We start from the raw sequence: 23,052 nt of genomic DNA on the forward strand, positions 1-23,052 counted from the left end.
TCCAGATCTAAATCCATGCCTGAATTACCTAAGGCATAGTTCATGTCTAATGCCCAGAGGCCATTAAAGAATGATAGATGTGCAATTTATGTTGTTTTGGTGGAAATCTACATTGAAGATTTCTCTAGGGCTCGTTTAAAATGTGATCATCTGGAATTTCTTTTCTGTATTTTCCTCCCCCTTCCTCATCTTGGCCCCCAAGAGATTGGAATTTTAAAAATTCACATTCATTCTTAAAAGACAAATGACAGAAGTGAAAATAATAGAGAAAAAAGCTTACATGTCCAGAAACAAACACTCCTTCAGTATGCATCACCATGGTATTGATGTTCTTAATTTTTGAATAGTTTTCTTCATTTTTTGTGAAAAACATAAAAAATAAATCATAAAAATGTTAAAGTGGAATCAATCATCTTTATATTAATGATATATTACTTTTAATTTTCTCTAGAAACTTTCATCCAGGGTTATAAAGTTTATGAAACAGATGTAAGGTCTTTTAATTTTTCTAAAGCACTTTCTAAAAATGCATAAATAACTTTATTTTCCAGATATTCCTATATAAAAATTTGTTCTCAAATCCTTGATTAGCTGTATTATAATTGGAAAATCTTTAAACTTTCAGAGATTTAGTTTATCCTCATCTAAAAAATGGGGTTAACAATACTTACACTAACTAATAGAGGTAGTAATTGATGTGAGGAAAGCATTTTGCCATTGGCCACTAATGAAGATCAACTTTACTATGTATTATTTTAAATGTAACAAAAAAGACAGAACTATAGCTTTTTTAGGATAGAGGAAAGAAATTCAAAAGGCCTTTAAGGTAGGACTAAATGTAAGCCATTCAACATGTACAATTTTCAGTCACTAAGTCTTTCAACCATTCTGTTAGCAGATCAACAATCATTAAGAGGATTCAAAAGACATGGACTAAGTGGACTTTTTTGTATTTTAAGCATTTAGAAACAGAAGAGCTGAAATGTGCATATGAAGCAACTGAAGAGCACATTTTTAGAGCTATAAAAAAATCAAATTCTATTACATTTGCCAAGGATCAAAATGATTGAGGGAATTGGAGCAAGTAATTAGGATAATACATGATAAACTATCTTTTTGAGAAAAACAATAGCCCCTCAAACACTGGGATTCTGATTGCTTTGGAGGAAATTGTCCAGGCCAGCTACAAAGGTATTTTTCTGCTTTTCCCTGAAGAACCTTATAGTGCTTGTCAAGGGGGGTTTCATTGTCCTACACACCATAACCCAGCCTACATGTGTACATGATGGTTTCTTTGTGGAGACCTGTGGTATCAGTGGTGTAGGGAGATTCCAGGTGAGGAAACTCCACCAATGCAAATCCCCAACCTGTGATACTTCAGAGTTGTCCTGGGCATTGAAAGATATACTTTCCCAGTGTAAAACAGCTAGAATATGTCAGAGAATGGACTTGAGCCCAGCTACTTCTGACTCTGTGTTTGTGAATGTGTCATTCTACTACTTTATGCTTCCCATGAGGAAAGGATGCTCATCACAGTAATGTAGTTAATTATTATTAACAATTACATAGTCCTTTAAGCTTTGCAAAGCTCTTTGCATACATTATGTGTGATCATCACTATAATCCAGTGAAATAAGTATTCTTTAAGTAGTATTATCTACAGATAAGTAACTTAGGAGAGGTTAAATTATTTATCTGTTGTCATAAAGCCATTGTAAGAGTTAGTATAAGTTCATACTGAAAGGATGCATACTGAAACCATATTTCAGGGTGCCTACAAACTGCATATTGACTTAGAAAATCATATATTAGTATTATCTATGTTTTGGTGTGTGTTTTATTTTATTAGATATTTCCCTATTTCATTTTAATCTGGATTAGGTCTCACCAAGGGGCATTATGATGCTTCTGGTGTAAATCTTTAGGTTAGTTGGCCAATAAAGTCCCTTCCAACTTGCAAATTCTGTGATTCTATGATTATGAAATACTTTGGTTAAGGTAGATGCTTTGACCACAAAGTTTTCACTGAAATAAATAGCACTTCAAATTGGTTTAGTTATCTTCAAAGTGATATAAAAGTATAAAGTGGGTTATCGTCTTAACAAATTCATATAACTACACAAGTACTAAAGGGAAATTAATCAGGAGAAATTAGGTAAAATAAATCATGGAAGACATCCTTTTTTGGAAGAGATGATTTTTGAGTTACGTTTTCAACAATGTTATATAATTTTCTTTAGTAACTTACCTCAGTATTTAACTGCCCTTATTGATAACATTTCCATTGGTTATCAAGAAACTAAAGAGCTAAAGGGAATAAAAATTTCTGAAAAGTCTATTATTGGAACAGGACTTTTTCTTTAAAGAAAACTTTGAGCCACTCAAAAGATTGTTCCACATTTCAGGGAAAAAAAAAAAAAAACACTTCTCTAAAAGAGGGCTTATCTGGTAATTAACATTAAAAGTCATTCTAAATGTAGACTTGTCCTATACTATTAATTTGCTTTATTTTTTAAAATGCACACCTCCTTTTCTTAAGTACTCTTCAGAAGACATCATGGTTGGAGATGTACAGCCATCCTCATATACTGTGGAAAAAATGAAATATTTTAAATTATAATGTATACCATACTTTATGCTAAAAAAAGAACTGTTTCTCCCTCTCATTGCTAACCAGCATCTACTTATAGGCTTAAAGGTGTCTGAAATGCTGAGTGGGGAAATAATGTTCCGAAAATCAGACAATTATTATGTGTCAGAGGTCATATCTTCCTGACCAGGTAATAAGATCTGCCCTCTGTGCCAAGCTTCTTCTTTTCTTGTACAAAAGAAATAATAAATTCTTACTGAACGAAATTCATTCATCTTGTCAGGGAACTATACTTTAGTAAGAAAGGATCATTTGAATCTGAATGACACAGAACCATTTACTATGTTCACTATGGCTTAATCCTAACATATTGTAGTCCTCAGAATTTGTAGAGCAAGTTGGTTTGCCATAATAATGCAATATACAAAAATAGTGAAACAGAGAGAGGATTTCATGAAACTGAAATTCCAAAGGCTGTTGACTCATGTCATATGGCCCCCAAATGAAATATGATTCAGTGTTTTCTATGTGAGCTCACTACTACAGAAATAAAACACCCGCTTTTCTCAAGCAAGCTGAGTAAACTGATCTATCAAGAGCCACTAAGGCCTCCCTCATTATCCATAACCGGCCAAGATAATGTCACTACTGTCTGAGGAGCATAGATCCTGCCCAAGGTCAATGAGGGAGTTAGCTATGAGGTAAGAAACAAGTATGAGTGCCTAGTGGGAGGTAGTTGGTATAGGAGATAAAGAGATTAATAGTTAAAATGAGCTTGTAGACAGGAAGTCTGCCCTGAGAAAATAAACAGAATTAATAGTAAAATACTCAGGGGAAAATCTATCAAGAAATAAAAAACTAGATTTTTTTTTTTTGAAAAGTCAACTAAATGGAGTACAAAGATGCTCAGAGATACACAGAGTGCATAGGTTATTTACCAGTATGGGTAATGAAGATAAGTATAGTCATGCTCTATTCCTTTCCCCTTCTTGTTTAATATGCTACAACTGTGCTATGGGTTCCATCTCTGCTATGATGGAAACTCCCTTCATTCAGAAGCTGTTAGAGTTGTCCTTCCTTCTAGAAAAGGACCAAAGACAATACGAGTAATGTTCTGATGAGCCTGTGATTGGGACTTAAGTGAGACAGAGTGGCAAAAAGTCATGGCTTCACTCTCTCAGTCATCAGGGATGATTGGGAATGGCCTGGGATGCAGTGTGGGAGCCTCAGTGCTGTTGGTATTTGACCGAGGTGTAAGCGCCCCACAGCGTCTGCTCAGCCCCTTTTGTGGCCATTAGACAAAGGGTTCTCGCTCACCCAGTCTGCCTGGAGAAGTCTCACACGCTTGGCCCTGCTTTAGTCCATCTGACAAGATGGTTTGCCAGCTGTGGCCTTGGGTGTGCTACAGACTCTTGGTGCTGCAGATAAGAGTTGAATGACAACTGGACAAACACCATGAAATAAGTTTGGCAAGCCCTCAAATCAGAGGTACATGTCTTCCCTAACACCCCATACATCCCAGAGTAACTGCAATGAAATATTCTCCTTCCAGAAGAAGAAAGTTATTAGGCGGCACACAAAGCTTTTTTCTTAATTCATATTCTACCAGTTCCTAAATATATAAACATTTTTTTTAAAAGTTAGGAAACTGAGGCCCATGAAGATTAAGTGAGTGGGTCAAGGTTACACAGGTTATACATGTCAAGAGACAGGAGTGTTCCTTATATTTGCAGACTCCAGTTTTGTACCAAACTAAATGGTTGCAGTTATCTAAATTCTGCCAGTGTGTCAGTGACTGCCATGATGGTATTCTGGCTTGGAGTGATGCTGAGTCTGTGATAAAATATTAAATTATTATCCCTGCAAGACAACAAAGCATTGGAAGAAATATCAGCATCCATGAGAGTTTTCTTATAAGACAAATTGGCAGAGGTTCACACTTAACTTATTCTCATATTTAGATCAATATCTCTGATCCATAATCACTAAATTCTGAGTGACTTCTTGAAGGACTTTTAAAAAATCCATAGTTGGGCTATCATGACAAATATGGAGCACTTTCCCTCAACATTCTTCTGAGAGATCGATTGTATATTCAGGCACCCAATGGAAACTTATTTCTTCAGGGAAGGGGATTGTATTCATTTGAAAGGTAATCTTTGGGATGTGTTTCAAACTTGCTGTTGATCAAATCTAGGAAGTACAAGTGTCATTGGATGGTTGGGAAGTTTGTTGAGGGTAGGAGCCATCATAGTGGCTAGAGGAAAATCTACAATTCTGTTTTCTGGATACCCTAGTGAATGCTACAACCTGAAAATCAGTGGTTCTGAATCACCTTGACTTGGTATGTTTGAATCTAGTTTGGGACAGAAATCTGAAAGACTTAGTGAGTTCACAAATACTTCTCAGTTTTTCAGATGGTTTTGTCCAGCAGGTTATCTTGTTGCTGGCTAAGAAGGGAGCAGCTAGAAGGATTAGTAATGCTGTGGAACTCAGGGACTGCACATATGATGGTCAGAGAAGTATTTCTGCTTAGAGCTGTGAAGATGCAAAAGCATGCTTCAGATACCCCAGTTGTTAGAGAAGTTCATCTTTCATTTTCTTTCTTTTCTTTTTCTTTTCTTTTCTTTTTTCTTTTTTTGAGGCAACTGGGGTTAAGTAACTTGCCCAGGGTCACAGATAGGAAGTGTTAAGTGTCTGAGGTCAGATTTGAACTCAGGTCCTCCTGACTTCAGAGCTGGCACTTTACCCACTGCACCACCTCACCACCCCAATGCTTCATTTTTGAAGAGAACCAAGAGAATCAAATTAGTCACCAAATCTTTTCAAGTTTACTTCCACAATCTTTCCATTCATCTCACCACTATCCAAGTTCAGATCCTTATATCCTTGCCTAAATTATTGCAATGACCTCCTAATTAATGTTTCTGATTCCAGTGTGCTAAGTTTTGGTATATTAAGAATTGGATTTCAAATGTGTATGTCTAAAAAAGTTTAGCAAAGTCATTTCTTACCTGGTGATGGTGACAGGATAGTGACAAGCAGACTTTCTCCATTAATCAAAAGAATATGACCTTCTTCACAGCAAACATAGAGCTCATTTGTTGAATTCCAACAGTGTACAACAGGATGAAGCAAGGGACGAAAATGATCTTTTGGCTTCAATAAAACATTAAAAATCCTTTTTTGGTAAAGATTCCTAAGTGTATTATAGACTTACAAACATAGCTTCTCTTAGAATGGAGGGGAGGACTCAACCATGGTAGCAGGTGCCTGAGAAAATAAGCATGCACCAGATTGCTTCTTCTGCAAAAGATGGGGACAACATATACCAAGGACCAGAGATAAAGCCCTTGGGGTAGGAAATACATCGCAAAATAAAGATATGATCTCCAAGCCTGAGGCCAGGCAAAAAAAAAAAAAGAATGCATTTCCTACCTTGAAGGACTACAACTCTGGCCCCTGGCATATGCTGCTTGGGTTAAGGGAGAAAGCATGAGCAAGAGTGGGGCTTTCCACGCTCCTCAAAATTTCAATACCCCACCCTAGTTATGCTTATGTTTTCAAATGCACTTCAAAATTCCTCCCTAAACACACACACACAAAGATATTTTTTTTGCACTGGACCTAACCTTTTGTCAATGTCACCAGCATCACATTTAACCATCTTTCTATCTCTTCTGTCTTAAATTTCCTCCTGCTAAAAAATACAAGTATCTACTTATAATTATTCTAAAAACCCCTTGCCTGTTGACTCTTTTTGGTTCAAATATATCTTCAGAGCTAAGAAAATTCTTAGCCTGAGGTCACCACTGTTAAACATCTAATTCTATCTTGTTTCTCTAGTTGCATGCTGTATAGCCACATGTCCTGTGTGTTGTGGAAATCCTAGATTCCCTACTGAAATTTTGTTTTTATTTCACAGAAAATAATCAAAGGAACAGGTATAGTGCTGATGATTATACTCTTGGGGGTTGAGGAGACACTCCGATATCTGAACTGTTATCATTATGACATATATTTCCTATAGTTTTGCAGAGGAGAGAGCCATTCTCCCTTCCTCTGTTACCGAAAGATCATAGGTAACATAATATAATGGAAAACACATTATTGTCCTCTAAATTAGGAGATATGAATTCCAGTTCTGCCTCTGGTACTAGCTGGAGGTATGAATTTGAATACATCATTTCCCTTTATTAAATTTCAGTCTTTGAGTATAAAATCAGGTTGAAAACCAAAAGGTCCTCTCTGACATTTTAAAAAACTAATTTTAGGGAATTCCCAAAAGATGTTGCAAAAGTAGAATCAAGACTTGGCAATGGGTTAGATATTCAAAGTTGGGGGTGAGGTGGAGTTGAAGAAGACATCTATATTGTAAACTTGAGTGACTGGGAGGATGGCACAGAGTTTTGTAGTAATAGGATTAGGAAAAGGGGAGAAATTGGAGGAAAGATAAGTTTTGGACAAATTGGATTTCAAATATCTATGAAATATTCAATTCTAGATTTCCAAATTGCATTTGGTGATTTAAGGAAGATAAGAGAGAGGTTAGGGCTGGGTTAATTATGTAAGAAAATCATTTTTGTAGAGATAATAACTGAATCCTTGAAGCTAATGAGATCACAAAGCAAGACTATAAAGGAAGAAAAGGAAAGGGCCTAGGACAAAGAAGGACTAGTCAGATGGGTAGCAGGAGAACCTAGACAGAGCACTGTCACAAATACTAGGAGAAAAGAGAATATCAAGAAGGGATAGTTGACAATGTCAAAGACTGAATAAAAAACAAAAAGAGTAAGGATTTAGAAAAGGCTATTAGATTTGGCAATTAAGAGTTCCATTAAGGAGCATAGTTTCAATTGAATGATGAGTTCAGAAGTCATATTTGAGAGAGAATTTAAGAGAATGGGAGGAAAGAAAGTGCAGAGACAATTATGGATAACTTTCTTTAGCCATGAGAAGGAAGCAAATAATAGGCAAACTATTGCAGAAGAAAGGATGGTTTGGGGTTAAGGATACATGTAGATGGGTTTGTCTTCATATGGAGTAAAACAACTTCTTCATGGGAAATAGGGTGAAAGAAGAAGATAGTGGGGGGAAAAACCATCAGAGAGATGTAAGCTGAGAAGGGATGAAAAAGGAGCTCTTGGCAAATGATCTCAATTTTTTCATTGAACTATAAAACAAGCTTTTCAGGTTAAAAAGTAGGTAGAGGGAGGGGACTAGTGGAAGTTTAAGGAAGAATAAAAATGTTTGGAAAAGCTGCTGTGGTAAGTGAAAAAGTGAGTCAGTTGGGGAGGTGTAAAAGGACTGTCTTGATGCAATGAGGGTGTGGTAGATTATGTATCAAATTTATAGTGGATCCAGTCAGCATAGTTTGATGAATTTTCTTTAGTTTTATTGAAAAGTACATGAATATGAATGAAGTTACTGGAGGGTGGGAGTAATTCAAGAATGGAGCTCCTCAGGGAATTGTTGGAGATAAGGTAAAGGAGCAAGAAACTCAAGAGAATAAGGTAGAAATGGCTCACTTGGGTATCAGGATAGGGAAAGGAAGAAAATATAACAAAATCCAGGGATCGTGATGACCTGGAAAAAAACCAAGAGGCAGAGAGATTGAGGTCAGAATGATAAGAAATGAATTTAGGAATCATAAGACTGAGAGAAAGATGGAATGATAAAAGATTGAAGTCAAGGAAAATTCAGTGTTTTATGAACTCAGGAGCAAAATACTTGTAGGTAAAAAATCAAAGGTATAATCATCTCTGTATATGGTTGAGATGGAATGGAAGAGTAAAAAATGAGAAATAAGAAATTGAGGAACTAGGAAGTTAGAGTATTTGAGGGAGTATTAGTTTTTATATTGAGGGCCCCTACTGTGTTGGTAAGGAAAAAACATGAGTCAGGCACTCATTGAGTAGAGAAGAACGTATTCTAACAATTGGTAGCAAATAGCCACCAGAATCTTGATTAAAAATATGCTTTGAATTGGCCCTGGAGGAAAAATAATTATGGGGAAAGAGAATTTGAAAGTAGCAATTGAGGATCAAGGAACATTTCAACATCCCTGACCATTCACTTGGGAAGTGTTCATGGAAGAAAAATCGTATAAAAGATGATGGCTAAGAGTTCTGTTTTATTGAAACTTAAGTTTCATTGTGTTCCAGAAGATAGAGGAAGAGAAAAGAAAAGCTTTGAATGAAATTAAGTTTGTTAATGGACAAAACATTCCAGAGAGCAAAGCAGAAATGCTGATAGATCTGGAGGGTAGGGTTGAGGAAAATGGGATTGGCCATTGGAGAATGGGGAATAAGATTTGTATAGTTATAGAGGTTCAGAATTACTGGAATGTAGAAAATATAACAATAAAAGTAAATAATACAATTAAGAAAAGAATGTGTAATAAAATAAATTACTCTTTGTCTATAGATTTTTTTTAAAGAAAATAAAAAGATAAAAGACTGACCTATAGAATTAAAAAGATATCAAGGGATTTGTAAAGTATACTAGGTAATAAAGACATAAATGGGGTTTTAATAACTAAGAAAAATGAAAGAAGAGTGGAACCAAAGTATAGTGAACTAAAATCTATAACACCTTACAGATTATACAATATAATTTGTAGTACTAAATCATGAAGTTGAAGGGCAAATTAATGGAGAGAAGGAAGGTAAAATTTTAAAAAAGGAATGTGTGGTAACCTGTAAAGATGTTGGAATAGAGGCAGCAACTCAGAAAAATTGTCTCAATATTCTCCTCCAAACAACTTTAAAATAATATATCAAGTCAAATTCTGAAGCCATATAGGTAACAAAAGGTTAGGGTGAACCATTTTTTGCCCAAGACAACTTAGGTGATTGGAAGGAGAGATCTGTGATACTGGGGTGGGGCACAGGCTGCAGAAACAACAAACTAGAACCTTTGAGGAATCTGTGATAGCATCAGCAGCAGCTTAAGGTATTGTCTATCCTGAGACAGAAAGGAGATGGGACAACTGGTCAGAAAGATTACAGGAGACCTTGCACTGTAAGACGAGGTGCTGTTTGGCAACTCCATCGCCCGCAGGCAGTTCCAGGGCCAGAGGAGTGCTAACATTTGCGATAGGAAGGGGAGCAGGAGCATTTCCTGGGTACAGAGCAGATCTCAAGTCAGGAGCATAGTGACCATACCTTTTCCCAGATCACACCACCTTAGAAGTCCCCCAAACTTACAGAACCCCAGAAATAACTTTGAAAATAGCAGTGTGAAAAACAGCCCCTCACACCAATCGAGCAGAGCCCAATTCCAGAAAAGTTCAAAGTCAAGAAATATGCTGGAAAAATGAGTAAACAAAAATAACTTGATCATAAAAAGCTAGTATGTTGACAGGAAAAATTTACTTTGGGTTTGGTAGAAAAAAGGCCAGATGGAGCAATCATGATCTCAAAGTAAAAACAAAAATAGGTTTAAAAGAAATAAGCAGAGAAACTACACTTTGCTAAAAAGCTACCACAGACAATAAATAATCAGTACTAATCACATATATATCAATTGGCATCCAAATGCTTAAGGGAAAAGTTAAGTGAGTTATAGTAGGAAATTAAGTAAAATTATACTAATAAAGGAATTCTCTCTCCTAAATTTCCCCTCTCAAAAAGAAATTAATAAATAAGAAAGACATTAAGGAGATGAAGAGAAATTTTAGAAAATTATATGATGAACTTCTGGAGAAAACTGATTTCAAATAGAAAGGAGTATATCTTTTTTTCTCAGCTGTACATAGCACCTTCCAAAACATTGACCATGTATGAAGGAATGAAAACCTTGCAAAAATGCATAAAAGCAGAAATATTAAATACATCTCTATAAGGCCATGCTACAATAAAAAAAATTATATTCACTTGATAATCTAATCCAAAAGATGACAAGTGAGACAATATGCCAAAATTTGTAAGATGCAGCCACAACAGAAGCGGAAAATTTTATCTCTAAATGCTCATGTCGGTAAAAAGATAAAGAGAAGATGAATTAATTGGGCATACAATTAAAAAATTAGAAAAGGAACACATTCGAATTCCCCAACAAACAGCAAAATAGAATAAAATTGAAATTAAAAAAACCAATTGAATAAAACTTGGAAATGGTTTTTAATGAAAATAAACCCAATAAAATAGATATACTACTGCAGAAAACTGCTTGAGTATAGAAGCTCCAGACAGCCTTGACCATGCCCCGGGATGTCGAGCTGTCCCTCCCTGCTATAGAAAGGGTTCAGTGGTGGCTTACTGGGGGGAAAAAAAACAAAAACAAAAAACAAAAAAAACGTGAATGGTCACCAAATGGGAAATCAGCCATCACTAGAAAGACCGAAATCCTTGACTTGTAGGGAAAACAAAGCTTTAGTGTCCTCCAATCAATAGCTCCTCGCCTGACTCTAGACAGCGTCCAGATTCTATAACCCCTCGTCCTTCTCTAGAGAAGGAGAGCAGCAAAATGCTCCTTGAGCTGTAATGCCAGAGAAACTGAGGCAGAACTATGGCACAACAGAGCAAAGGAGAATCTGTCAGGGACCAGCTATGGAAGAGAGAACAAGTCTAGAGACTCCACAGGAATCCCCACTAGGGAATTCTGCAAGCTAGAGAAAAGGCAACAGGAAAGGCCTCTTTCCTTTAAAGGTGTTGACCAAATTGAAAGTAGTTAAGGAATTTTCAAATAGTTTCAGTCTCTCCCTCTAACTGCTCATTTCCTGCTGCAGTCAGGGAATGAGAAGAGAAGAGTAAGAAAGAAGCCATCTTCATTCTCTTAACAATTTAATTAAATTGCTTCGGAATTTTATTCCCCAGCCATCATTCCAAAGGTCTTTCTTGAAGCTGCAACCTGGCCAGGGTTGGAGCTTAGAAAAGAAACCTTTAATTGCCGGCAGGGGCCTAGAATGCCAATGCAGAAAAATAGGAGGGAGTGTGCTGAGAGCATAAGGCCTCGGAACTGAGAAACTTAGGTGCCTGCTTCTCCCAGAGTGGTATCCATCCCTCCACAAGGAGCTAAGGAAGGTTTAAGCAAGTGCCCTGAGGCTAGGGGAAAACCGAGAGCAGTTTGGGATCCCCTATCTTTGTAATAGGCTGAGGTGGGAGGAGGCCTTAAGGCAGGATGGATAGAAACCAGGGAAACCAAGTCCCACGGATGGGCTGGAAGCTGCGGCTCCTGTAAGAGCCAGGCAGAGTCTGGGAGGGCGAGGCCGGCTTGTCCAGATTGCCAGGAGAAGCTTTTCCAGAGATTTGAGATGAGATGGAGTCCCCCGTCTCCCCACTGTGCAGTACCCAATAAGGGGACAGGTCGGGAGCATTTAAATGGCAGGTTGCCAGCCATGTGGGATTGCTCTGAAACAGGCCCTGAGTTCTGGGACCCCCCCACTCCGTGGGGGAGGGGAGGAAAGACCCTAACGAGGGTGGGGGAGGAAGAGATGCTGTCTTTCCAGCGCTTCCCGAATAGCGAGGGCTCCTGTCCCTTCCATGGCGGGGAGCCGACCCCCAGCTCGCTGGGAGAGCAAGAGCTGAAGGAGTCGGCCCATCCCTGTCCAGGGGGCAGCAGCCAAGGTGGGGAGAGATGTCTCCAAAGCTTGCTTTAGTTCCGGGACCTTTCTCCTTGTGGCCTCAGCCTGACCATTAAAGACCCCAGGAGCTGTAGGTAACAGCAGAGTGGGAGAAGGGCTCGAGCGTGGCTTCTCAAGTTTCTCGGGTTATTCCCCCAAGACAGATCACAGAGAGTGCTGGCCTGGGACCCCCGAGAGGGTCCCCAGAACAGCCATGAGTCTTCTTGGTCTGAGGGGTGTCCAGCTTTCTTAAAGAGACTCTGAGGGTGGGGCTTTAAAAGCAGACTCCTGGAAAAGCTGAAAAGCCTAGGATTCAGGCCTGGTGAAAGAAAAGGGAATTTAGAGGTACCTTTTTTTTACTGCAAATCCCTCCCAGACTTAGGCCTTGAACCCCAGAGGTTTGTACTGTAGGTGTCCCGGAAACTGTCCGCGGAGATCCCTGGACCTGCTGAGTTTGTGAGCAGGAGCAGCATTGGAGGAGCTGCCTTTCGACGGCCACAGCGAACACCGCAGGGGTTGAACTGTGCCCCCCACCCCCAGCATCCTACTCTATAGTAGGAATTTGGGGTCTGGCCCTGCTTCCCCTCTTATCTGCAAGGATAGCCCCAACACCTCCGGGCCGGTGAGCCGGGTAGGTAGTGCTACTACTTTGCACTGCCTCTGACCCTTTCCATCCCTCCCCCATAAAGAGTGGAGATAGTGGGGGGAAGGCTCAGGATCTTTGTCTAAACCATTTTGTTGATTTTATGGTGAGACTGAGGGACCAGCTCTCTCTAAAAATTAACCCTGGGATAGCCATTACCCCTGGGGAGTCAGAGCATTTAAAAAAAAAAAAAAAAGCCTATGAACGTAGCCTATTAAACCTAATAGGTACCAAGGCCTGAGTAATCCCTGCCACTCTGACCCCACCCCAGAACCAATTAGCTTTATCGGAAATTAGAGTGAAAGGGCCAAACTCTAGGCTATTTAACACCTTTACTATAGACAAAGAATCTTTTTGCTCCTTATTTTCTCCTACTTTTCTTTGGCAATCGGTAGTGTTGATGGGCCATCAGCATTGTAAAGGCAGCCCACAGAAGGCACCTGAAGCATTTCCTGCAAAAGGGCTCCATTCCTAAATATCCTCATTTCCGCCCTGGAGGACACCCCACTTTTAATCTGCTCCTGAGATCTGTTTTCTCTAAGCTCCAAACTTTGGATTTTCAACTGCCCTTCAGCTGGGAGAACATGGGACGACTGACTGGGGACGACTGACCAGGACAAACACCCCTTAGATGCCCTGCTGCTGTTTTCAGACCTCACACCTCACGCCTCACCTTCTGGCATGAACCCCCCCAAATCTCTACCACCCTTGCCAGCTCGAAGCAGTTATGTGAAGAAGAGATCTTCACCCCTTTATCCCAAATGCATTTGGCGTGACTGCTTGAGGGGGGAATGAAGAGAGGACTCCAAGACTCTAAAAATCCTTGAAGGAGAAAATCTCTTTCAACTCTGCCTCAGGGAGGGACCTTGCCCGAGGAACAAACAGTTTGATTCTATTATCTAGCAAAGGAATTCCAATCCTATAGAATTGAAGAAACTCATTGGATTCAAATTCAGCTCAAGCTGAATCCCAGATTGTAGAACTCCACCCACAAGTTCCCTTGAGCTTGTAGCTAAAACTGCTATTATAAAAGAGCCAATCTAAAACCCTCTTTTTGCAGAGGGTGCAAACATGCCATGCTATGCCATGCTTGCTGTACCAAGGAGCCTCTGCCCACTGGATAATATTTTTTCCCAGTGCCATCCTCTCTTTACCCTCACCTATTTCCCTAATCAGACTTCATGCCTCTCTGTCAGGATTTCTAACCTTACTTCCCAATCCCTATTATAAACCTCTTTTAGCAATCTAGATTTTCAGGTCTATAAATTCCTTTACAGAGAATCTCTGTGCCTCCAGAAGGGAGTCCCCAAAACTCCTATGCTTGTGCCGAATCCCAAGGGGATCAATTTGGTTCCCTGAACCCCGGACCTATCTCTAGACTTTATCATTTAACTCCCTGACCATCAGAAACCTTAATCTCATTTTGGTTCCCTAAATCTAAACCTTATCACTACTAGTTAATTTGTTTTCCTAAAAAAGAAAAAAAAAAAAAAAAACCAACTACCAGTACCAAAAATAAAAAGTGATGGCACCATCAATGAAGATGAAATTAAACCAATTATTAGGAAATGTAATGCCAATTTTATGCTAATAAATCTGACAATCTAAGTAAAATTAACGAATATTTAGAAAAATGTAAGTTGTCCAGATTAACAGAAAATGAAACATAATACTTAATACTTAAAATACTTTTTCTCAGAAAAAGAAATTGGGGGCATCTAGGTGGCACAGTAGATAGAGCACCACCCCTGAAGTCAGGAGGACTTGAATTCAAATCTGGCATCAGACACTTAATAACTTCTTAGCTGTGTGACCCTGGGCAAGTTACTTAACCCCAATTGCCTCAGCCAAAAAAAAAAAAAAAAAAAAAAAAAAAAAAAGAAAAGAAATTGAACAAGTCATCAATGAGGTCCCCAAGAAAAAATCCCCATAACCAGATGGATTTACAAGTGAATTTTACTAAGCATTTAAGGAACAATTCCAATACTATATAAACTGTTTGGGAAAAAATAGTTAAGGTGTCCTATCAAATTCCTTCTATGACATAAACATCATTTTGATACCTAAACTAGGAAGAGCAGAAAGAAAACTACAGACCAATTTCCCTAATGAATATTGAAGCAAAAGTTTTAAGTGAAATACTATGGAGGATATTAGAGCAATATACCACAAAAATCATGTACTATGAATCAGGGCTAGTAAAATATTAGGAAAACTAGAAGCATAATTGACTATAACCAATAGCAAAACTAACAATAATCATGTGATAATCTGGATCCAAAACCAAAAGATTTTGACAAAATGTAATACTCATTCCTATTAGAAAATACTAGACATCACAGAATAAATGTAGAGTTTCATAAAATGATAAGTAGTGTCTTATCTCAAACAAACAGCAATCATTATCTATAATGGGGATAAACGAGAAGCCTCTCCAATAGGGTGAAACAAGGATGGCCATTATTAGTCAGTATTGTAATAGAAGTTTTAGCTATAGCAATAAGACAATAAATTGAAGTAATAAAAATAGGCAATAAAGACACAAAACTATCAGTCTTTGCATAATATCTTGGTATATTGAGAGAATCCTAGAGATTTGACTAAAAAACTAATTGAAAAAGTGTGCAACTTTGGCAAAGTTATAGGATACAAAATAAACACACATAAATGATCAGTACTTCTAAACATTATCAACAAAACTAAGCTGAAAGGAAATCTACCTATCAAGACAAACCCAGGGATTACATGAAAGCAAACACAAAATACTACACATTAAAAAAAACAGATCTAAACAAATGGAGAAATAGTAATTGTTTATGGCTAGGCTGACCAATATAATAAAAATTACAGTTCTGCCAAAATAAATTTATTTAGTCCCATGTCAATCAAACTGCCCAAGAATAAAAGATAAAAAATAAAAATGTAAAAGAAATGTAAATGAAGAAGGGAGAAGGTACTATAGTTCAAACAATATTTCAAAACAGTAATCATCAAAACAATCTGGCTAAAAAATAGAATGGAGTATCAGTGGAGTAGATTATGTACATGATACACAATAGTAAATGATCATAGTAATCTAGAGTTTGATAAACTTAAAGTCCAAACTTTGGGCTAATAACTGACAAAAATTGCAGGGCAAACTGGAAAGTAGTTTGGCAGAAACTAGACATAGTCTAATATCTCACACCATATATCAACTTTAGGTCAAAATGGATTTATGATTTAGACATAAAGGGGTAATATCAAAAGAAAATTAGAGGAGCATGGAAATTACTTGTCAGATCTATGGATAAAGGGAGAATTTGTAACCAAATAAGAGAGAGAATCACAGGAGATAAAATGGATAATTTTGATTACATTAAATTTTAAAAAATTTTGCACAAACAAAACCAATGAAACCAAGATTAGAAAGAAAGCAGGAAACTGGGGAAGGAGAATTTACAGTATGTTTCTATGATAAAGTCAAGTTTATAAAAATAAGCACTAATTAGTCAAAGGCCATGAACAAGCAGTTTTCAAAAGAAATCAGTTATCTATAGTCAAATGAAGAAATGCTCTTAAGTCACTACTGATTACTGTTATTATTGTTTACTCATTCAGTCATGATCAGATCTCATGGTCTTTTATCCATGGGGTTTTCTTGGCAAAGATACTAGCGTGGTTTGCCATTTCCTTCTCCAATGTGTTCCCATTTTATAGATAAGAAACTGAGGCAAATAATAATAAAGACAATTAAGAATATTGTTATTCTTATGCTTCTATTTTAGTAATCAGTAGATTACTATGATCATTTACTATTGTGTATTATGTACATAATCTACTCCACTGATACTCCATTCTATTTTTTAGCCAGATTGTTTTGATGATGTTATTAAGAATAACAATATACACAATTAAGAAGCATGGGCTAAAAACCCAGAAAAAAATCAACATCCTAAATAAAGACACAAAAAGATGGTTATTTTTGAAGACCTAAGATCGCAAGGTCCTCAAACTTTTTAAATAGGGGGCCAGTTCACTGTCCCTCAGACTGTTGGAGGGCCGGCCTATAGTAAAAACAAAAACTTTTTTTTGTGGGCCTTTAAATAAAGAAACTTCATAGCCCTGGGTGAGGGGGTGCCCGCGGGCAGTAGTTTGAGGACCCCTGCAAGAGTATTTATGTATAGCAGGCCTAGGTATTATATAGAAGATCTAAGTAGTATTTATATAGCAATTAAGCCTCCATTCCTAAAAGATAAATATTTAAAATATGTTTAACTAGTTATTAAAATAAGCTTAAAATTATAATAATATACTTAGGTGAAGGTTTGTTTGTTTTTTTTTTTAAACAAAGTTTCATGACCAATGAATCATACTCTCAATGAAAAATCAACAACTAAAGAAAAGATCTGTTCTTTCCTATTCTTAAACCATAGAATATACTCCTTTTTCCCAAACTAGTATATAACAAATAATGACAGACATTTATATTGTGACTTGTGGTTTTCAAAGAATTTTGGTATCCACTATACCATAACAGATTCTCAAGGTAAGTGGTTATTATTCCCATTTTATAGAATGATCTAAGAATAAAGAATAAAGAACTGGTTAGACATTTCGCCTCAATGATGTCACAGCTTATTTTCCTCTTGTTACTTGCCCAGTGCTCTACAGAGAGAAAAGAGAGATTTCACAATATGTATTGAATTGAATTGAATTACATCTAGAGCTAAAGTGAGAACAGGTATATTCTGTGTCTAATGACCTGTATATCCAGCTTCACGGTTTTAGTTCAAGTGCCCCTTTATTAAATATGTGGATTGGATCACTGAGAAAAGAGTGTGTTAGCAATTACCTTGAAAGTTTCTGCTTCTGTACCAACTAACCCAGCAACAGCAGAAAATGGTAATATGGGTCCATAGGAAGGATCTTTGAGCCCTTGAGAGAACAGTCCTACATGCTCTTTTATAAAAGTTCCATCTTCTGTAGGAAGATTTACTGACCTAAAGAAACAGAAATGTTAAAGTAATCAGAAATATCATTAATAGAAAAATATTTCTCATAAAAAGGAGATTTTTAAAAAATTCCTTGGTCATTTCTATATGAATTGTAACTTTGCATTACAATGAAATCAGCTATCTAAATCAGAAGTGTGCAAAATAGGGGTTCTAACCTCTTGAGAGGCTGTAGCATAATCTCAGAGGGGTTTTGGCATGGCTTCATTAATCCCTAATATACCCTCCTTCTCCCTGATCCTACATCTGTACAAATTCCTAATTTCTCCCTTTCTATTCCAAGGCAAAACCTAATATACAGTTGTACTACAGACTGTTTCCCAGATCAACATAAACTTTCCAGGCCCTTTCAGAGAGCAAGTCCTGTAGCAGTCACCTGTTGATTAAGGGGCCTCTTCAACTGCCAAAAATATAGATGGATTTTTATTTGCTTTTAAGAATTTTCTTATAGTTATCTTTTCTTCAGTGGTACCAGTGTTCAACTTTCACCACCTAGTCACTCAGGATCACAGTCTCCTATACAATTCCTCATATTCATTCACTCAAATAATCAAAGCATTTTGCAAATCTAATCACTTTTATCTCTGCAACTTCTCTCCCATCTGTCCTCTTCACTCTATTCAGATAAAAATCACCCAAGTTTAGGTCCTCATTCGCTATTACCTGGACTTGTAACAGCTCCCTACTTAATTTCCCTCCTTCCTCCAGTCAATCTTCTCTATACTTCCTAAGGTGCAGGTCTGACTGCCACTTCACTTACTCAGTAAACTGTGGCCTTTGTTATCTCAAGCCCTGCCTTCCCAGACTTATATTTCCCCAGGCTCCTACACTCTACAGACCAGTCAAACTAACCTTGCTTCTCTTCACACTGATATAAAACCCCCCAAATATCTAGATGTTATTTAGAAATTAAGTTTTGCTAGTGTTGTGCAAAATCATGTAAAGAGAAAAAAGTGGGTTTATGAAATCAGAAAATTCACTTTTGTTTATTTTTCGCATTGTCTATGATGAATTTCTCCAGAGAAACATACCTCCTGCTGAAAAATTGTTAACTTATTGACTTTTCACATCCCCCACAATACTGACAAATACCTTTGACGAATACACTTTTTTATGATTGCCATAGAATTATCAGAAGGTTTTGGAACAGAGATCTCTACCAAGGACTCTTGTATTATTTTAATATTATCCTAGAAACTTTAAGGCTCCATTTTAAAAATTATTTTTTATCAGCCAAAGTGTACGTTAATAACCTTTAAATTTCAGGATAAATGCATGTAAAAATATGGTCTGATATAGAGAAACATTCATTAAACATGCCTATTCTCTCTTCATGTATTCATCAGGTATTACTTTTGGTATGTGTGTAGATTATAAAGATAATAGATACAAGATTACCAGTTACTGATATTTTTTCAATTCCTTTTTTGGTTAGTATTACTATCTTTTAAAGATTCTTTTGGCATTTTGGCATGGGAAAATGCCATATCTTGAGATATTATAGAATCATATAAACTGTGCTCTTGGTGCTTCCAAAATTATGTTGCTTCAATGATGAAGTTTGTAAGAATGCCTGCTGTATGCCAGACATTGTACTAAGCACTAAGGAAACAAAAAAAGACAAAAGGCAGTCCCTCACAAGGAAATTACAACAAATAGACCTAAGTGTGTACAAACTATGTACAAGATACAGGAGAAATAAGCACATGAAGGCAGTAAAAGGGATTTGAAGGAAATCAATGGGTAAAGATGAGGGAGAGCATTCCACACCTATGGGACAGCCAGAGAAATTGCTTGTTGCGAAGAGATGGAGTGTTTTGTTCATGGAACATTGAGAAGGGCAGCGTCACTGAATCAACATCATCCTCATTTTATAGATGAGGAAATTGAGGTTGACGGAGATTAAATGTCAGTATTCAAATTTAGGTTTTCCTGATTCCACATCAATCAAATTCATGTTATAACAAAAATATGTCTCTGAAACTTTCATATTCCATAGACCTTTTTGGAAAAAAATAAATAACCAATAAAATTATGCAAAGTCCTCATTATACTCTGATTCAGAAAGATAAAGTACTTATGAAAAAGTTATTGATAAGTTTACAAAATTATATATTTTCTCTAATTTTAAAAATACTTTTCCTTGAAATAAAAAAAAAATCTGCTTATTAGTTACCTGAATGGTCTTTAGGAGCACTTTTTATTTGATTTTAAAGATTAGATATTTTAAAATATAGATGGAAAAAATACTCATTTAAAATATATTTAGTCTTTCTCTATTTGTTCTAGAACAATTAACAGATTTATCTAATGCTAAATAATATTTGAATTTGAAAATTTCATTATATTTTAACTACAAGCAAACAAAGAATTTTCTAGTTTATTAAAAGTGTCACAAATTTCATTAACAATTGTAAAATCTTATTTGTGGATTTTTTTCTGTAAGTGAACAAAATATTAATCTTAATCACTAATTGAAAGAGCATTATGAAAAACAATGTCATCACTACATCATTGAGAAATTTTGCGCCAAAAAGAGACCATAGAATCACATCAAAACATTATTTTATGGTTGCTATTACATTATTAATATTAAAATAATCAAGGACTTTATAGGTACATGTTATATATTTTATTTTTCTCATGTGTTTAAGATTTGTATGAGCTAGAAAATGAATTACTTAAATTGTTTTATGAAATGTTTGGGTGGTGCAATTAAAAAAAAAAAAACAGGAAAAAAGGGTCAGCTAGGTAGTGCAGTGCATGGAGCACCAACCCTGAAGTCAGGAGAATCTGAGTTCAAATCTGATCTCAGACACTTAACCCTTCTTAGCTCTGTGAACCTGGGCAAGTCACTTAACCCCAATTGCCTCAGCAAAAATAAAAACAAAACAACAGAAAAAAAGAACAAATTAAAAATCAGCAATTAAAAACTAAAATGGAAATCCTGAAAATCAAAATAGAGATTAATAAAACTGAAAGGAAAAAATGAAAAGGGTGAATGAACATGAAATAAGTATTCAATGCCAATAAGTCTAACAATCTGACTAAAATGGATGAATATTTATAAAGACATAAATTGTCAGACTAACAGAAAAGGAAATGCAATACTCAAATAACCCTATCTTAGAAAAAGAAATTAAACAAGCTATAAATGATTTCCCCTAGGAAATATTCTCAGTACCTTATGGATTTGCAAATGAATTCTGTAAATAATTGAAGAACAATTGTCAATATTATGTAAACTATTTGAAAAAAAATAGGTAAAGAAGGAATCCCACAAATTCCTTCTATGTCACAGTGATAGCCAAACCAGGAAAAGAAAAACCAGAAAGAAGACTATAGACCAATTTCCTTAATGAATATTGATGCAAAAATTTTAAATAAAATACTGACAAGGAGATTCCAGCAATATATCACATAGATCATACCCACTGATCAAGTGGGATTTAAACCAAGAATGCAGAGCTGGTTCAATATTAGAAAAACCTAGAAGCATAATTGACTATATCAATAGTAAAATCATATGATTATCTCAACAGCTGCAGAATTTTTTTTTTTTTTTTACAAAATACAACATTTCATATTAGAAACCTTAGAAACCAAAGGAATAAATGGACCTTTTCTTAAAATGATAAGTAGTATCTATGTAAAACTAAAAGCAACCATTATCTATAAGGGGATAAATAAAAGCCTCCTCAGGAAGATCAGGGGTAAAGCATGGATATTCATTTTTATTTAATATTGCTAGTTTATTATTATTATTCAATGCTATTATTATTTAATGCAAACATAGCAATAAGACAACAAATTGAAGGAATAAATATAAGCAAAAAACCACTATTGTTCTTTGTAGATTACATAATTGTATAGTTAGAGAATCAACTAAGAAATTTAGTTGAAAAAATGAACTTTAGCAAAGTTTCATGATAAAAATAAACCTATAGAAGTCATGCGCACTTCTGAATGTTATTCAGCAAAACCAAACTGAGTTAGAAAATTTTCATTTAAAATAATTGAATACAATGTAAAAGAGTTGGAGGTCTAACTATCAAGACAAACCCAAGGACTATATGAAAGCAAATACAGAACCCTTTTCACACAAATAGCATAGTTCTTAATAAGTAGAGAAATAGTCACTGTTTTTGGGAAGGCTGAGACAATAAAAATAATAATTCTACCAAAATTAATTTAGTTCCATAGCAATCAAACTATCCAAGAATTCATTTTTAGAGTCAGAAAATAAAATAAAAGGACAATGTTATCAAAAGAATCAGTAGGGAAAACTGTGAAGGAAGGTACTGTATTTCAAATTACATTACAAAACAGTAATCATTAATCATTAAAGCAATCTGGTACCGGCTAAGAAATAGAAGCTATATGTGCAATAGGTTAGGTTCATAATACACAGTAGTAAATGCCTATATTAATCTAGAGTTTGATAAACCTACAGATCCAAGCTTTAGGGCAAGAACTGTCTATTTGACAAAAATTGCTGGGAAAACTGGAAACAGTTTGACAGAATTAGGCAGAGACATCTCACACCATATATGAACTTTTGGCCAAAATGAATAAATCATTTAGACAAAAGGGCAATATAAGCAAATTAGAGGAGCATGCAAATTTTTTACCTGTCAGATCTATGAATAAAGGAAAAAATTATGATCAAACAGATAGAAAGGACCGTGGTGGGAGGAGGGATGGGGTTAAATGGGTAACCTTGGAAATCAGATAGCTGAAGAAGGGAGATTTACAGCAAGCTTCTCTGATAAAAACCTCATATCTTAAAATATATAATGAGCCAAATCAAATTTATAAAATAAAGAGCTTTGTCCAGTTGATAAATGACCAAAGGCTAGGAATAGGCAATTTTCAGAAGAAGGAATCAAAAGCTATCATATAGTCATGTAAAGAAATGCTCTCAATCACTAATGAATAAAGAAATGCAAATTAAAACAACTTTAAAGTATTACCTCACATCTATCAGATGGACTAACGTGATAGAAATGAATGACAAATGTTAGCGGGGATGTATAATAATTGAGACACTGGTGCACTATTGGTAGACTCTGAGCTGGTCCAATCATTCTTGAGAACAATTTACTATGTGCATACCCTCTGACTCAATAATATTACTACAAAATCTGTATCCCAAGAAAATTAAAGAGAGAAAGGATGCTCTTTTTATGTGGGCAAAGAATTGAAAATTAAGGAGATATCCATCATTTGGAGGATGACTGAATGAATTGTGAATGAATTG

General features: G+C 36.0%; 2 protein-coding genes across 2 annotated transcripts in view; one reads left to right on the forward strand and one right to left on the reverse strand.

Moving 5' to 3' along the window:
* The window catches only part of LOC100913363 (glutathione S-transferase omega-1-like), a 169,095-nt gene that overhangs the window by 116,049 nt on the left and 29,994 nt on the right, over positions 1 to 23,052 (forward strand). The gene's annotated exons all lie outside the window — the stretch shown is intronic.
* The window catches only part of LOC100919281 (cilia- and flagella-associated protein 43), a 138,251-nt gene that overhangs the window by 107,275 nt on the left and 7,924 nt on the right, over positions 1 to 23,052 (reverse strand). Inside the window, exons 5-8 of the mRNA XM_031955793.1 lie at positions 17,633 to 17,780; positions 5,605 to 5,749; positions 2,526 to 2,588; positions 281 to 351 (exon numbers count right to left, since the gene is read on the reverse strand). Coding sequence (XP_031811653.1) covers positions 281 to 351; positions 2,526 to 2,588; positions 5,605 to 5,749; positions 17,633 to 17,780 — 427 coding nt within the window. The remainder of the gene's footprint in view (positions 1 to 280; positions 352 to 2,525; positions 2,589 to 5,604; positions 5,750 to 17,632; positions 17,781 to 23,052) is intronic.

This window comes from Sarcophilus harrisii, chromosome 2, assembly GCF_902635505.1.
Source record: "Sarcophilus harrisii chromosome 2, mSarHar1.11, whole genome shotgun sequence".
NCBI classification, from domain to species: domain Eukaryota; kingdom Metazoa; phylum Chordata; class Mammalia; order Dasyuromorphia; family Dasyuridae; genus Sarcophilus; species Sarcophilus harrisii.